The 18,426-nt window shown below is 38.7% G+C and overlaps 1 protein-coding gene across 2 annotated transcripts in view; it reads right to left on the bottom strand.

Annotated features, from left to right (window-relative positions):
- LOC103710565 (callose synthase 9) overlaps positions 1-18,426 on the bottom strand; it is a 101,431-nt gene that overhangs the window by 25,449 nt on the left and 57,556 nt on the right. For both annotated transcript variants that reach the window (XM_039120610.1, XM_039120611.1), the window contains exons 34-40: positions 15,035-15,103; positions 14,784-14,961; positions 14,524-14,638; positions 6,992-7,111; positions 4,182-4,297; positions 3,998-4,081; positions 3,785-3,897 (exon numbers count right to left, since the gene is read on the bottom strand). In XM_039120610.1, coding sequence (XP_038976538.1) covers positions 3,785-3,897; positions 3,998-4,081; positions 4,182-4,297; positions 6,992-7,111; positions 14,524-14,638; positions 14,784-14,961; positions 15,035-15,103 — 795 coding nt within the window. The remainder of the gene's footprint in view (positions 1-3,784; positions 3,898-3,997; positions 4,082-4,181; positions 4,298-6,991; positions 7,112-14,523; positions 14,639-14,783; positions 14,962-15,034; positions 15,104-18,426) is intronic.

Genomic DNA, 18,426 nt, shown 5'->3' with positions numbered 1-18,426 from the left:
CAAGGAAAAGATGAAAGGAACAAAATGTGCATAGCTGATAACTCTCATACCTGCAATATCAAGGTAGAAGAAATGCCAAACAAGATACAGAAAAGAAAATCGAATTACAACTGAGGCACCGACACATACTACAGCATCTTTACATATAAGAAACACCAACATAGATGAGATATATCCTTCCACTTTCAGCACCATTTCAATTGTTTGAGCTATATTCCACCATGTATTGTTATCCAGTTATTATTCAGTTCTTACTAATCAAAGGTGAAGCAATAAATTGTTTATTCTTATTTGACATATCACCTTGAAGGGAGCTCATCAGTTGAACATGGACAAATAATAAAGCATTACTAATGGTACATAATAGGAAGAAATGAAATCATAAACATAATCAGCAACACTAGCACCAGCTACTTGCAGTTTGCCTTGGAGTCCTTACCAGCCTACCATTCCAATTTAGAGGTAACCACTCACAAATATCAAATTTGGAACCTATCGTTTGATATGATTTCTAAGACTGTAAAGCAAGCATCAGCCTTCTACATTTCATTGCTGTGATCTAATGACCACCTGGAAATTGATATATTAATGGCACAAATATCAACCCAAAGACAAAATCAGCAAACCAAAGTACTCAAATAGAACAATAAGTCATGGTGGAGTACTATTACTTAGAATGTCAAAGGAGGTTTCACTATGAGGAAAGCAGGAAGTGGGAGGGTTTTCACCTCAATAATCCAGTATAAATTAAAATTTACAATACATAACCTTCAATAACATTGACCTCAAAAATTATGTCATAGAAACCTAGGAGGGAAAAACAAAATAAGTGCAGATATAATCATTTAAATGTAATAGAAAATTGATAAAGATTAGATAAACACCATCTAGGCCATGTAAATTGAAGCACATCAATTCAGATCAACGTACGCCGTACAAGCCCGAACTGGATGGTACGAGGCGTACCGTAATGTACCGGTTCAGTACCGGTATCCGGTATAGGTGGCGTATCGAGAATCGAAATGCCAAAAAAATTTCATATGGTACCATACTGATATTGTGCTAATGTGGCACCAATACGGAGTATGTACTAAATGGTGAATCTTGGCTTATATCAAGGTTCACCCGAATGGAAACTGTGACCCATACTGGTCGGCTATCGACATAGTATAGTACAAGTCTGTACCATGTCGTGCCAGAGTGTATTGAAATAGAGAGAGGGAGGATGAGAGAGCCAGGAGGGAGAGAGGGAGGGAAGGTTGGGGGGGGGGGGGGGAAGAGAGAGAGAGAGAGAGAGAGAACCCTCACCCTAACCCTAAGGGGTTAGAGAAAAGGGGAGAAAGAGGGATGGGGATAAGAGGAAGAGGATGAGAGAGAGTCGTAACTAGTAATCTCCACCGAAAAAGCACAGTTGCTGCAGCTAGAGATGAAGGTGGCAGCAAAGGAGGCCAACAACCACCGGGCCGCAGGAAATAAAATGAAAAAGGGGAGTCTTTTGACTGGAGATGAGGGTTTCAATAGGAACAAAGAAAGGGAAGCATAGGAGATGGAGCGAGCCAACACAACAAAGGAGGCATCCAAGAAAGGGTGGGGGCAGAGAGAGAGGGAACTCAGAGGGGGGCCAATTCGGACAGCTCGAACCTTTCCATTTCTTGACCGATTCAGTTCAGTACAGCCCAAACCGCCCAGTTCAGTTCAGTACAGCCCAAACCGCCCAGTTCAGTTCAGTACGGCCCAAACCGCCCGGTTCGGATGGTTCGGCTAACGTTGGTTCAGATAGTGCATAAAAGACTTAAATAGCCTCAATCATTACAATTTGCAATATTATATACATATAGGCATAATATATATAGATATATACATACATATATACATATATACATATATACATATATATATATATATACATACATATATACATACATATATACATACATATATACATATATACATACATATATACATACATATATATATACACACACACACATATATACATATATATACATATATATACACACACACACATATATACATATATATACATATATACATATATATATATATGTAACGAATCTATAGATTATGTGCAAACAAAGAGCTGAGCTAGCATCCTCTCAGTTGATATGCACATCAACCCACAAGTACAAGATTAAAAACTCACCTTTTAGATGGAAAATCTATACCATTGATCATGACCTACCATAATTCAGACACATTTTTTCTTTTGGAAAAAAAAATATTTCGAAGAGGCCTTAGTTACTGAAGGAGGTTCGCTATACGTATGGAGAAGCATCTCTTAAAATAATAATAAGAAGAAGAAGAAGAGGAAGATACTTAGGAAGCAAGTCTGGTGACAAGTTTTCTAGGAGATTTTGGGCTCATAAATGAAAGTATCCTGCTACTAGACTCAAAACTATGGCCAAAACAAGGACAAGACTAGTAATGTTATCGTGTCAAAGAGATTGTATAGTAAAAATTTTCATTCCACAGGAGTGATCATGCTATAGACATCCTAAAGCATTATGAACCAAAATTCAGCAGGTTTGGATAATTCCAGATCAGAAATTACAACAGTATCACAAAACTCTTTACATTGAGAGTGGCTAATGCATAAGAAATCACCAAAAAATATTTGATATATGGTTTCTAAGCATTTAGATTTCTTGAGCATTTCTAATGCATTTTAGCAGTTCCATTATTGATCTTGCACCTGTAGAAATAGAGCCTAAATCCAATCAAATGGATAGTGCACACTGGATAGGCGCATGCGCACACTCACGTCTACATCTATTTATATATTTATGCAATCAAATAAAAGGAAAGGCATAGATCTTTGATAGTTTGTGGGATGTTTTCTATGGTTTCAAATTATAAAGCAGGGTAAGGTAATGTACAAGGGTTGAAGTACTTGTATGTACCTTATGGTACACCTACTCTAGTGGTAGCTAACCAGTAGGATACTATACCAACACAGGGTTACCTATTGGCGCCCGCATAGTGAAAGTAAGGTGCATACCATGTGTCACTACAATACCATAAAAAGGGGAATACCAGTACTCATACCTCACCAGCATGGCCAATGTAAACCAATACATAAATCCTTGATAAGACGTTATTGTGCATTAATTGAACAATTACATAATAACTTCCAAATAGAACTTAGGTCCCATACCTTGCATGATTTGGATTTCTTAGGTTTTAAAACTTTCTTGAAAATCCGTGAAGCTTATGCCGAAGAACTTTCGGCTGATGATTTACCTCATTGAAAATCTTAACACGCGCTATGAGGCCAAATCTGGATAGATGAAAACAAATCCCATCCACCTTGCTTTAGCCTGACTCTATATACAAACAATATGTACATACCAATGTACACGTGCATATGCATGACCACATTATAATGTTAAAAAGAAAAGTTCCATATCACCAAGCCATAATTGTTTAATTCTTGAATTAGTTAGATCTGAACAAGGATTTTAAATGAACCCTGACCAAGAACTCCTACTTAAGAATCATAAGCAGAATTTCAAAAAAAGGAAAATTGAAAAAAGGAGAGAAAAAAGAAACAAGAATAATATTGTTGTTCTTTCATACCTTAACTATCATTTTTTTAGGCCTCCTAATATTTGTTTAGGATTTGAAACATAGAAAGTTTAAACAGTTGTCAGTAGTACTCTTACTACTTGTTTAGGACAGAGAATCACAACTATAAAATTCACAAGATAAGAGATGCATCAAACACATCAAACAATATATGGTAACAATAAATCAGTTGTCCTACCAGCATATATATCCTCGCTAATGTTTATAATGCGAGAAGCCTTGCTGATACCACCTCTTGTTATATGAAAAATTCTGTCAAAAACATCTGGATGGCCATAATGCATTCGAACTCTACATAAAGTAAGAACACCGAATTTCAGATTATAGAAAACTAAAAACTATCAATAGAAACAAATAAAACAAATAACAGATCATAAAAATGTTGACTTACTTTAATGGGTTAGAAAGAACACGCTGACCAAGAGTCACAAAGCTTGTTTCTTGATGGGACATGAATGCAGCTAAAGATGAGACACTGTGAAGAATATGAAGAGGAAAACTTAGTACGGCTAGCATCTAGCATTACGAAATATGAGGCATTAAAATGATAATGATGGGTAGAAACTCAAATACACCTTCCTGTAAAGACATGTTCCCTAACGCCAAGAATTGTCGGTTTATGAAGACCATGGTCGCAATGGAACTCCTCGAGAAGATTTCTCATCTTCAATGCTTCTTCAAAATAATTATCCTTCAAAGCATAACAGGAACAGAATGGAAATAATATTACAAATGTGAAAATTGTTGCAAGTTGATAAATAAAGTTAAACTTTAAAAAGATATACCAGCAATTTGAGTCAAAAACATTTTCAGAAACACAAACATATATATATATATATATCACTTACAAGGTATTTGCATATGTACCTTTGCAAATATTACATGTTTACCCTCTGAAAACAATTATTTGCATATATACCCCTCATCTCATCATGTTTTTGCAAGCATAACCCTCCCATTAGACTTCTGGCTAATGGTGCTAATAAATAACAACTTTAAGTGCAAACTAATTTATTACCCCTTTGCATTAACACTCTTCAAAAATTTATATAAAAGTATGGCACTTTTCAATGCAAACTTAATGTAAAATTTTCTAGTGGTATTAATGCAAAAGAATAAGTGTCAAATGGTACTCAAAACGGTTATTATTAACACTGTTAGCCAAAAATATAATGGAGGTAAATCCACGAAAAAAGGATGGTTTGAGAGGTATATATGCAAATAGTGATTTCTAGAGGGTAAATATTCAATAAGCCATATTTGCAAGAGTATACATGCAAAAAAAGCCTTGTTTACACATACTTGTTGCATATAGTACAAACATATGGTTGCACACACATGATTTGCATTAGTAAACAGCGAACAAAAAGTATAATGTGTGCTTTACCAGCACATTCACACCAACCAGGGACAGGAGACCAAATATCATGATGGGTGGCACTAACTTACAAAACAAATCTAGGGCAGGGTACGCATCCAACAGTCCTTAGAAAACTCTTACATCATAAGATACTCAGTTAAATCATGCAAAACATCCCCCGAAGTTTTAATTTATTGGGCAAAAAATAGTTAAGAAGTTCATGATATAACCATAAGATAGGATAAAATTTCCTGTTTCAAGATAAATGACTGATGTCTATTGGGTAGTATCACATTTGCATGGGATTACAGATGCAAAATTATCTTGCTAGATATCAGTATAGCATTTAGCTTCGAGTGTCGTGAACACCCTAAGAAAGCAAATTAAAACAAACTGGATTTTTTAAACAAAGAAAGACGGAAAAAAACATTTACCAAGGAAAACCTCCATATTTTGATCTTGTCGTGTATTTTGGTTTTTACACCTTCTTCTATTTGGACAAACCCAAAGCCAATAACAACTCATTCCATTCTTTTCTTGCTATCATCAGTTATATTAATTTATTAATACTACTATCAACAGGGTCACTCTTACAGTTTGTACAGTTTTCTAATTTATAAACCATGGATTTTCACCCTAGAGGATCTTGCATTAGTTGGCATATATGACCTCAGTGTTTTCTCTCACCACTAGAAGTCTAGAAGGTACCCAAATAAGGATTAAGTATGATTCACTTCTATGCCACCCATTCTAGACAGCCTCCATGAGACACACAATCTAAAGGTGCTACTGCACAAGAAGAGTGGCATCAGCTCAGAACTCTTTGATAAGAAGATGGCACAGCATTGCAACAAAGTAAATATCTACAAACTTTAGGATGTCATGGAATAGATATAAAAATTACTGCTTCAAGTGTTCTGCATAATCTCACATAATTAGCATGGCAAGCACAAATTTTATTCTATAACACTGAGCATGTCACCATCTAATCATATTTTAATCTAGGACAAGATCAAGGCCAGCTCAAATGCTCAAGCTTGAGCACAACCCTTTACTCTTCAAACAGCACAGAAATGCTCAAGCTTGAGCGCAACCTTTTTCCCATACATCCATATATAAGTCACTAAAAGCAAGGATAATCTGGCCACCTAAGTAAAACAAGAATTAAAGAGCCTAAAGAGGGCTCCAACAATAAGTTCAACCCATATTGAGCCAAAAACAAGCGGGCCTCTTGCCAGGTAATCAATGTACAGAAATCAAGACATTAATAGTGGAAGTAGTCTGTAGCATAGCACATGCAGCCTATTGATATCCATGGTTGAATTTATACAGCGATCTATTTTATATACCAGTCTATCAAAGTACCTGGAGTACATAAAGAAGGTATAGAGTTGCATCGAAGTAGCAGATGCCAAAAAATAAAAAAAGTAATGGATCTTGAAGCACTATTTCTGCATCTTCATGACCAAAACATTCTATATTGAGAGTGTATGTTAATCACAGATCAAGCTTGATGGATTCCACAGCACATAACCATATAAACTTAGTTGTGTGACGTTAGATTATATGGCCAAGTATTTTGACATATGCAAGACACATTACAGAGCAATTATCAAAAATAACTTTTCATGATTTTGATAACAGATTTCTATAATTTAGCTAAAAGTTACATCTATTTCTTAAAAACGCAATTAAAACAGAGAATTTGGTGGTAAACCATATAAAATTATAAAACATGGTACGTACATATCTGAAAAGAAAATTTGCACCAAAAAAAAGAAGAAAAAGCAGAGAAAAAAAAACCTAAATATAGCTACTTACAATGAGAAACCTAAATCATCTGAGTTCTTAATAGCAATTTATAGCACAATATAGCAAAAGCATAAAGTACACTACGAACATAAATTGTCAAACATTAGTATTTTAGTAGTAAAGTGCTCAGAGATGACTTGTTAACAACCCAACTCATTTAGCTCAATCTTGCTGATGCAAACGATACAGGAAAACACATGGACATTAACTTACCTGATTCATATCTATGGTCTGAACTGCATTTCCACGCGTGAATATTATGGCATGGTTTTGATTTTCAGGTTTCCCTTCACCAAGCTTCGGATCCCCAGGCAATTTAATAGAATAGATTTCCTGAAGCCGTAAAATATCAACACAAAAATGAACAACATAAAGAAAAAGATAACAAAAAATAAGGTACTTGCCTGGAATGACGAACATGGTTCTTATAAAATGAGAAAATTTGACATCATAAATACAGAGAAGCACACACATTAGCTCATCATGCCACTAGTGCAACAATAATGCATAGCATAGTTCCAAAAATACCTTTTAAAATTTTGAATTTTCATAACACATTCTGAAGCATTCATGCAACTTGATTTCTAAATGACCATAAAGACTAAGAACTTGTGGCTAATGAAATGGGAAATTCAAATTCTTCAGTTTTGCAATATGGGTTAATTTTAGTCAAGGATTGTAAAATTATACAAAACTTATGTTATATAAAACAAAAATTAGATTGTATTATGGTCACCCCATGAAACACATTTGGACTTGATACAGCTACCAAAATCACATCCACCTCCCAATGTAGATTAACAGCAGCCTAGGGTCTGGGAGGGTTAAATGTATACAGCCTTATCCCTGCATGTGGGAAGGTTGTTTCCATGTTTAGGACACCTCAAATGTAGATAATGATATATAATAAAATTTCGTTTACTTTTGGATGGCATCTTTTGAGCAATGATACAGTAGTAATTGATGTGTCCAATTCCTGCATCTCACTGATAATATCATGGGGCCAACACTTGAGTGTCTTCAACCACAAATGCAGTAGGTTTAATTCCAAAGATTAGTGCAACTTCTTGTACAAGCATTAAGACAATCTAGAATGTTGAAGGACTAGACAATGCACCCGTCACCCTAATAAATCCATCACACCCCCACTGTCATAGCGATCCCATTCTTTTTGAATCTTAAATCGCAAGTTCTATCTCAAATTACTTGATCCGGGTCTGGAAATTCATTAATTTGTAGGCTCAAAATGCAGATTTCGGGCTTTTAAGAAATTTCTAATGAAGCAAAATTCTGAAATAGGATATGACTTTCCATTCAAACTGGATGAAAATTTTATGAGATCTAAATCTGAATATAGATATCAAGTATCGGAAAAATACATTATCTAATAATAGAAAATTGTGCATGTCATTTGATGCTTTGATCTACAAATAATTTAATGAGGGAAGCATATGTAAGCTATCAATTTGAAACAGTTTGAGACTTGGCAAGAAGCGGTCTGAAAAACTTCATACCAAACGAAATTAGTCAGTTCCCCTCGATTTGAATCAGTTTTGACAGGGGCAGTTCCACCCCAGCCAAATCAGTTTGAACCGGTTCCCATCTGTTCTGAAATTAAAATTGAAGTGGGAGAGGAGAAAGGGCCTTCCCAACCAAGGATCGTCGAAACATCCCAAACCGGGCAGTTTGAGACGTGCCAAGCCGGACCAATTAATTAACTGAATGATTCAACCAGTCGATCCGGTTCCCGAACCGATTTTCTTATGAAAACCCCTCCTAACTCCAAATCTTCTCCCTCTTGATTCTTCTCCCCCTTTCTCCTCTCTCTCGATCTCTTGATTATACTCTCCCTTTCTTGATTCTCCTCTCCTGATCTTTCTCTCCCCTCTTCTTTCTCTCGATGCTCTATGATGATGACAATGTTGCCACAATGGCTCCGCAACAAGACAAGGCTAGAGTTAGGATGCTAGTGTGCCTCTCCCCCTCTCTCTTTCCCTCACTCTCCTTCCTCTTCCCCCTTCCCATACTCTCCTCTTGGCTCTCGTATACCTCGACTCTATACAGTACATACCAATACCAAATCAAATCGATCATCGGCCACTACAACCCCTGGTACTGATTCGGTGAACCATATTTTCCACCACTTTCTTCTCTCCATTTGAACTTCAGAAAGCTTAGGAGTGCAGGGATGTATGGAAAAGGGAGGGATTTTGCAAGGTGGCAGCTCAAATCATAGCAGAAAAAAGGCAAAATCTTCTTCCTTTTCCTCAACTTTTTTATTTTAAAACTAAAATAGACCAAATTGCTAAAACAAGGGGATCATGCCAAAATTTATTTTGGCATGATTTCATGATATGTCGTAGATTTAAGGGTGATCAATGCATTGAAAAAGACATTATGATTTTGAGATAATCATATAATTTTTTTGATTAAAACTATATTTTTAGTTTAAAAATAGTAAGAAATAACATTTAAGATTTAAAATAAATAGACAACATGTTTAGGGGTGTACATGTTGCTTCTATTGGAATTAATATGTTTAAATTTGGCAATGGTTATAGTTATCCAAATCTAAGATAAAATGTAAATAAATTTCAAAAATAAGTGATGTTAAGGCATAACCCCAGACTGAGAAGGCAAGCCTACGATTGATGTTCATTATTGTAGAGTGGCAAGAAAGCAAATATACCCATAGTGGCACAGAAGTAGCATATGGAGGGGTGATTGACAAGCTAGCAATTCTGCAAGGGAACTGAGAGTAGATAGAGAACTCATACCTCTATATAAGTGCGCTTAGGGCTATGGATAGGGAGAGGTACCCCTCTAGATGGGCTTCTTGTATCATATGAATGCTAACAAATGTATTAACATCATTAAGGAGAGGTAGGATAGCCGGATTGGCAAGGAGTTGCATCTAACCGGTAATCCAAGTGAAATCCTCAATGCTTGTTTATAATTATAAAATACTATCAAACAAACAATTGTTCACCGATAAATTAATTGCATGTCTTCGCAGCCCACTACCCCTATCCAAGGTTCCAATATACTATCCTGAGAACAGACTTGGAAGAGCGCCACGCATAGTTTCACCTACAAGACGAAGCCTGATACCACCATTGTTGCTAGATGACTAGATGAAGTAGTTAAATTTAATGAGAACAATATAATGCCATGCGCAAGAAGAGATATGATGCCATACGGTGTCTGTTTGTCAAATTAAAGCTTTTAGGGAGGGCTCCCACAGCTTTCGTGAGAAGGCAACTACGGCAAACAAAATAAAATGAATCTAAGTATTTATGGACACTAACTCTAGCTCAAGGTCTACTGAATCGGGACCAGGACCCATAACAGTCGGCAGTCGGTATGGGTCGGTATCGATCTGGTACCATACCGTGTGTCGGTACGGGTAGGGCGTGCCAGTTCCATACCGACACGTCCAACCATTTTTGGAGTTTTCAAAAAATTTTAATTGCTAATCACTCTTTTTGAACTCCTTCAATGATTTTAAGTCTAATTTGATGTTTTTTATATTTTCTTGATATTTTTCAATGTTTTTTTATATTTCTATGATCCCGATTTAACCTAAATGATGCATCTTATTATTTTAAAATGATAAATCATAAATGATTAGTGAGATGTTGCATGCCATAAGGAACAACATAAAATATCCTCAAATCTAGTGATGTAAAAATTATAAAATAATACAATCAATTATATATATTTAAAGTACAATATATACACCGATATCTAAAATTAGGTCGAGTGGCGATACCTCTCGGAGATATCCGGATCATCAGCATAGTCAAAAAGCACATCAGCCCACCCCTCTAACCAAGCGGCGTTGTAGCCTTATACATTCATTCCATAAGGAACGTGTGCCGAGTTATAAGCACTCTCGGATCTCTTGCTAAAGCAATAGCTCTGAAAGGTGCCTTCTGGCTGATAATACGGCTGTGGAGGGGCCCATCTGAATATGCCGGCAACAAAATCCAACTCGTAAGATACTCCAGTCTGCATAGCATAGTAGCCACTAGAAGATGCCTCAGACACACCATATCTATATCCATATATGTATGGGTCATGGGCCATCTGTGGCTACGAGTAATAGGATCCAGTATACGACTCGAAACCTGATACATTTATGGATCCTACTCTACGTACAAGGCTATATGCCGCTGCCTCGAATCCTCCATATCTGTATTCTACTCTATGGGTTTGTATTAATTTCAACTCAGATCCATGTAGAACCCAACAATAGATACTACATATATTTTTGTAGGCCTTTGGGCATGCCTCAAAAGCTATTTATTTCTCATTTTTTTCTAAATTTAGGCCTAGACCACCGTGCGCATGATCGCATCGAAACTTGAATGAATGGACACCAAAAATTAGAATTTTTTATGTCATCGTGTGGATCGTCCATAGATCTACAATATATAATAAACTCAAGCCCAAACCAAAAATTTTGGTATGATCTTTCTTTATTTTGCAATTTTCGAGCTATTTTTCAAGCCCAAAAAAATGAGAAAAATGAGATAGGAGACAAGAAGCACACCTTATTTAGGCTTGGATCTTCCTTCTAAACTACTGAATCAGTGTGATTTTTGAGTTGTTGGAAAGGAAGAGCGGTGGAGACCTCTCCGCCACTTTCAATTGTTGTTGGGAAGGCCTTCTCGGGCCTTCCCAACAACAAATAATGCCTTAGACAAGTCAAAAGAGGGGGACCGATTCAGAACCAAGTCGACTCGATGGAAACCGGCTGGTTCACACCAAGTTTGAACAGAACCGACCGATTTTGGCCGGTTTCAGACCGTTTCGCACTAGTTTTGGCTGGTTCGGACCAAGGTCCGCCGTACCGGTACCGGTCGGCGTACCGGTGGCCGGCCGGACCGGTACGGTACCGGTCCGGTCCGGTCCGTACCGGCCGGTACCGGTACCGTACCGGCCGATATGCGGTGGTTTCAAAAACCACAGCGCGCGGCGCTGTGGTTCTAAAAAAAAAAAAAACGTACCGGTGCGAACCGGCCGGTTCGCACCGGTACGCGGCCGGTACGGGCTCCGAACCGGCCGGTTCGGATAAAAAATCGGGATATACCGGTTTTTTATCCGTTCCGGTACCGGTCTAGGACCGGACCGGTACGTACCGGCCCGTACCGGCCGGTACGGGCCGGTACGGCATTCCATGGTTCGGACCCTTTTCGGTACCAGTTCCGGCCGGTTCGAGGCAGCCAAAACGAAAAAAATAGCGAACCGGCCCGGTTTTGCACCGGGTCGGCTCGGCACTGCCCAAATCGGGCGGTTCGGCCCAATTCGGCAGACTATGCTCTAGCTAATATAATATTTTATGATAAATGGAGTCTAAATATGTGGTTTGGTTGATTGCATTTGCAGTTAAATGATGGTTCCATTTGGGCTATCATCCAAAAATCTGAGTTTAGCAATCCAAATCCTCTCATACACGGTCTCCTTCAATGGAAGCAAGTGCAATTGATCAACCTACTTCCTAATACACATCAAACAGAGGAACCACCTGAGACAGAGACTGAATGACTTAGCAAACGTGCAGTATAATCCACAGCTCATATTCAAGTGCATCCATGAGGAGGTAGAACTGAAATATGGTGACTTACTTCATAATGAGTTCATATACGATGACGAGCATCAAATGATAAGTTGCAAACAACAGCCTGAGCTTGATAAGCTAGGATCACCTCCTTGACTACTAGCGTCATAGCAAAAGAGGTTGGGTTAATATATAGCAAATAGCAGAGTGGCACATGTCATGCTTACAACTAGCCGATGTGCAGCCATAGGAGTGAGCAACCTGTCGCGATCGCAAGGCTCTAGCTCAGACCTCCATCCAAAGATATATAAAGAGATACTAAGTAGGTCATCACGGCAACCAATCCAAATAAGGTAATAAGGCCAGTTAGGGTGGTGGGCCTAGTCGAGGCACCCAACAAAGCCAATCAAGCAAGGGAGGTAGGGAAAGAAGCAGTTCGTCAAAGAAGTGGAAAGGAAAGAAAGCTGCAGATTGATTGAAGATGGTTGATGAGTAGCCCATTTACTCAAATTCCAAGACCACCAAACCATTTAACGATCGTTTGCATAGATCATGGTCTGCCGTACCGATCTGTACCGGCCGGTACGGACCGGTACGTACCGGTCCGGCCTGGGACCGGTACCGGATCAGCGTAAAATCCGGTACCGGTAATTTATTGTTGAAGGACCGGTACGGACCGGTACGCCACCGGTACGAACCGGTACGCCACCGGTACGGACCGGTACGGGACCGGTTTCGTACCGGTCCGGGCCGCCACCGGTACGCCGATCGGTACCGGTACGGCGGACCTTGGCATAGATCATCTCATGATACGAGCAATGATGCACATGGTGGCTAATGAGATAGCAATGGACATGGGGAGGGGGGTGGTGTGGGGGGGAGGAGGGGGTGGTGCATAAAACTTGCAACCACAAGCACCGACTCCATTCACCAAGGAGTCTTGTTTCACTCATGCCACGCAGGAACGGACCACAGCACATGATGTAAAGCCCACAACAATACGATAGCATACAAAAGACGGGCCCCTTTTGGTGGTTTAGACCCAACATTGCTGCAACTGATGATATAGCACTTGCAGTAAGGTCTTTGGACCCAATAGTATGTCAGTTCCTATTCCACATAGCTAGCGTACGACCCATATACATGTCCATAATCATCGTACTCAAGTAGCTAACGCCCTCCACAATCTCAACCAAATTACAAGTCAAATTTCTTTGTCTTGATTTTCCCTTAGGTGGGATGGTCAGCCTAGTATCACACAGAGAATCAGTAACATGATGGCTATCAAGGCGGCCTAGAGTATCATATGCAAGGTTGGGCACAATATCTAGGTTGGAGTCAAATCCAAGGCCACATGAATGATATCCCAACATCTATGGACGGCATAGACAATCCACAAGGAACTAGACATTGGTATATATTTTGTAATTCGATTTGTTTGAGAAACGTATTTTCAAGCTAAAAGCTATGCATTATCCCTTTTTATTTATTATAGTTGCATCCACCAAACAATCATATGGTCTGGGAACCAATATGAAATAAAATAACAATAAAACCTTAGAATCACATTTCAAAGATTCCTAATCCTTAAAATAATCATAACTAAAAAAATGGAAAAAAAATAAAAGTGTTCTAGGACATTGTCAATACGCTTTTTATAGTGAGTATCGATACTGTATGACTTAGTACTGCACTCGTACCAAAAAAATCTAGTATCCAGTACCAAGATTTCAAGTCTTGTTTGGAACACATAATACAATATTATTCCTTTCATCTAATATTGATGAGTTACAAATTTGCAAATAAGAATAAAATTATAGCTGTATCATCATATAGAAAGCACTACACCAATATTATGTGCCCTGTTTCGTCAAGCATTACGTATAATCTTATATAGCAAATATAAAGCAGTTCTACAAGCGTAACAAAGTATGCTAACCAATAATCCAATATTTAAATCGAAGTAATATCACATATAAGCCAGAAGGAACTACAGAAGAACTCTACAATTCATAAGGACCAAACTCAAGACAATAAGGCTATTGATAGTCAAGGAAAAAACAATGAATACTTGAAGATGAAATCATTCTAAAGTAAATTAGGGAAAAAAAACAAAAAGTAAAAGAATCACTATGTATGGAGAATTAGTGAAAACTCAGACATTGCTAAAAAAAATATTGACCTTATCCTTCCCATGGATATCAGCTTTGACAAGTTTTGAGTAATACTCAGTTTGTAGTTTACCGTCCTTCACATTCTCGACAAAATCGATATAAGCAACTCTAAGAGCTTCATTCCTAGCACCAAATAAAAAATTAACAAGATCAGCTCAATGATTTAATTCTAATATATGCAGTTTTCCTCTTGTAAACAGAAAGCCAAGATTCCATTGCATGAATAAAGGATGCAGCTATGCAAGACGATTAAATACGGCATACAAACCGCTGCATTAGTAATGCAATATCTGCAGCTTCTGGCTTTTGTTCTTCCTTCTGTTTGCCATAAATTTGACAAGTTACTACATATGTGAACTTCAAATCTGCCTGTGCACGAGCTTCAGGAGACAAGTCAAACCCTTGAGTTTCAGTTATATTACTCCCAGAAAGTGCAGCTTCTGGATCTGTTAGAACAAAGATATGGTGATTGAACATGCTAAAATAAATTCAATAGACAAAACATAGAGATGCACCAACCTTCCGAAGTAATCCTCTCCAAATAACTTTGGAGCATAAGAGCTTTTCTATAATACATCATCCCACGTACTGCATACAATGAAAGGAGAAAAGAGATTGATTTCAGATCAGCAAAATTCTCTTGCACTTACATATAAAATATAAGGATCAATGCTCTACGAAAACTGGAGACAAGGTGGGTTGCTCATTAACTTTAAATATGATAACTCTGAAATCTAAATAGGCTTTCCCAAAATAGGCTTACAAATATATTATTTTCTTTATAAGAACAATGAAGATGCATGTGGTGGGTGATTGAACAGTTAAAGTGGTGCGATATATGCATGCAGCTTGTATTATTGACATGAATATATCTGTTTTATCATGTGAACTAGGATATAGGCATCAGAGCACTTTGGAAAAACAAGAAGCTATTGTTGAAATGCATAAAATCATGCTATCATTGCACTTCACGTAAATTAATAAAACCTAGCAATTTTTCACTCTGATCATCAGCAATCAATACCAGGCAGGCTTCAGCAAATTTAGCATGTTCAACTGTTTAGTCATGAGTCAAGAAAAAAAAAAGCAAACAATTATTTAAATGTTGTAAAAACTACACAGCACTTGCAAGCATGGGCGGAGGCGAGGTTAACACTTCAGTGGAGATCCACTTTGCCGCACCTCGGCTAGCCTGCTCAGCTCGCCTCCAGTTGATCTCAGGGTCGTTTGAGCTACACTAAGAACTCGGCCCCGGATTTAGCAGCAACAACTACAATCTTTCAAGTATTAAGAGGTTTTACCTTTCCTCCAGATACTTGTATTTAAGATTTTAAGATGTTGGCCGGAGGGGGGGGGGTGTGCAGGCCCACCTACACTTTAATTTCCGAGGCCAAATACTTGGGGTTGCATTAAAACACAAATCTAGAAACTCTGGTTGCTAAACAGAGGGGTGTGACCATTGGGATATGCCCCAATTAACTGATCTAGGAAATGTCATGGACTTAAATGACTTACATCAGGATTGGCTAGAGTTAATGCATCAACATCCATGTCTATGGATGTTGAGGACATTTGACTTATAACATTTTCTTCATTCACTTAGAAGAGCATCTCTTTGATAAAATTTATGATGTGACTTCTCTTGGAGAGAAGATAGTTCCTCGGAACCTAATATGTATATGTGCTTAAAATTCCTTTCATCTGTTATATATTTTGTAAATGAAGAAGAAGATGAAGAAAAAGACGAAGAGGAAGACAAGAGAGCGAAGAAGAGAAGAAGACAAAGGGAGGAGGTCGAGCAGCCAAAGAACGGGTACCCACCGGAAACCAGAGAATGCGGAGGACGCCGAAGACGGAGGGACTTCACCAGAGCACCGCTCGGGAGCCTAGACACTTGAGCACTTAGGCATATGAGAAAATCAAGCAAGAAGCACATACTGAAGAGAGGGGCCACCCTTATATAGAGGCACAGACGGCCCTGATCAAGGCGCCAATTCGGCGACCCAGGCAGAACAAGCCACAAATCAACTCGGAATACGGCGCAGCGATTCACCAAGATTGTTGCAGTAATGATGCCTCGAAGAAAACACTACAATGATGATGCCTCGAGACACTCCAGATATAGTGACGCTTCGAGAAGCTTGATCGACGCATTTAATGCCCCTGACCAAGGTCTCGCCCTCGATCGAGCTAACGGCTCGACTTCCGCCGTCCGAACTGGAATGCAGTTCAGCCTCGAAAGTGGGGGGCAAGTGATGGAAAAAATATTGGACACCTCGACCACGGTCCAGACCAACCTCTTTGACCTCGGACATAAACCAGGGAGAATGACTTCAGTCCCGTCCGAAGAACCGATCGGTTGACGAGCCACGAGTCGAGGAGCCAAGTAGCCAAGAAAAACAATCAGCAGATGTCGACAAAGACTGATAATCCTAACAACCGACAGCTTTGGCAACTCGTAGTCGTGGCAGCACCACAACCTACGCCCGACAAGCGCTGCATGCCACCCACGCATGCTAACTCCTACGCCGTGACTGTACTGTCAGCCATTACCTAGCCATCAGTGCACACCACATCAGCCTAGGTAACGACAAAACTGGCTCCCCCATAAGAAGGGGCAGCCCCGGGGACCTCAGAAAGGCAGGTAATATACTATTCACAGAGAACGACACTCTGCTAAAATTTCTTCCTTCCACACAGTTACCATTCTATTCTGACTTAGGCATCGAAGGGTCCCCCGCCGAAAACTCTCCAGCAAGCGGACTTTTTGCAAACCACCTTTGGAGAAAATCCGCTTCTTCGCATCTCAGCCAGCCTGCTCAACTAGCCTCCAGCCGACCTCAACTTTGTTCGAGCTGCACTCCGACCTCGATTCCGGAATCAGCAGCAACAATAGTCACAGAAACTATTTATAAACTAGGAGATTTAGAATATGGTTTGTAGTTAAGATTAACCATCTTTAAGACAGTACAATGCCCCCACTGCAAATGTACTAATGTAATTATGTCTTCATAACAGTGCAAGCCCTGTCAATAGTTGTGCAGGAACCTAGGAGACCAACAACAGAAATCATATCTAAATCTTTGATGATTGATGTAGCTTGCAAACCATAAGTCCAATTTATAAAATAATTTTAAAATGTAAGTCTCAAAACCTTGAACAATGCTAAACATAAACTAGTCCATGCACTGGTAATCAATGAAACATGGACATGGATACGAAATACGGATACGAAAAGATGCGGATATCCTGATATGGAAAATCTTGAAAAAGTAAGATATGATACGGCTATAATACCTCAAATAATACACACACGTGCACGCGTGTAAGGACATATATATGTAGATATACCTATATATATAAACGTATATACATATAAACATATATATATATATATGTTTGTGTGTGTGTGTGTATTTTATACGTACTTACATGCATATATAAGAAAAGCATTCATAAAGCATAGTAGGCTATCAAAATAACATAGTTCATAAAAGGTACGCGGTACCGACTGTACCGACGTTCCAGTGGGCATCGGTACCGGTATGGTACCGAACCAAACCGAGCCGAACCGGTACTGTACCGATGGGGCTAAAAGCCAAAAAAAATTGGAGCCGGTACCGAAATATATAGCTGTACCGTACCGGTAGGGTCCAGTACCGGTATGTACTGGCCGGTACCAGCCCGTACCGACCGGTACGGCAGACCATGGTTCATACTTTATAAGGCAACATTTACTTTTAGAAGTTCATTATTAGTCACTATCCCATAAACCATCCATACTTCATATTTTAAAATTAATATCAATAGACTACAAAATTAACCATCCAACTCACTTTTTGGAGGTACTGGGGAAGTATCTGAAGTGTATCCAAAAAGTATCGGCATGTTTGTCTTAATTTTGAAAAATA

The sequence above is a fragment of the Phoenix dactylifera genome, unplaced genomic scaffold (assembly GCF_009389715.1).
Source record: "Phoenix dactylifera cultivar Barhee BC4 unplaced genomic scaffold, palm_55x_up_171113_PBpolish2nd_filt_p 000841F, whole genome shotgun sequence".
Classification (NCBI taxonomy): Eukaryota; Viridiplantae; Streptophyta; class Magnoliopsida; order Arecales; family Arecaceae; genus Phoenix; species Phoenix dactylifera.
This window is presented reverse-complemented; position numbering and strand designations above follow the sequence as displayed.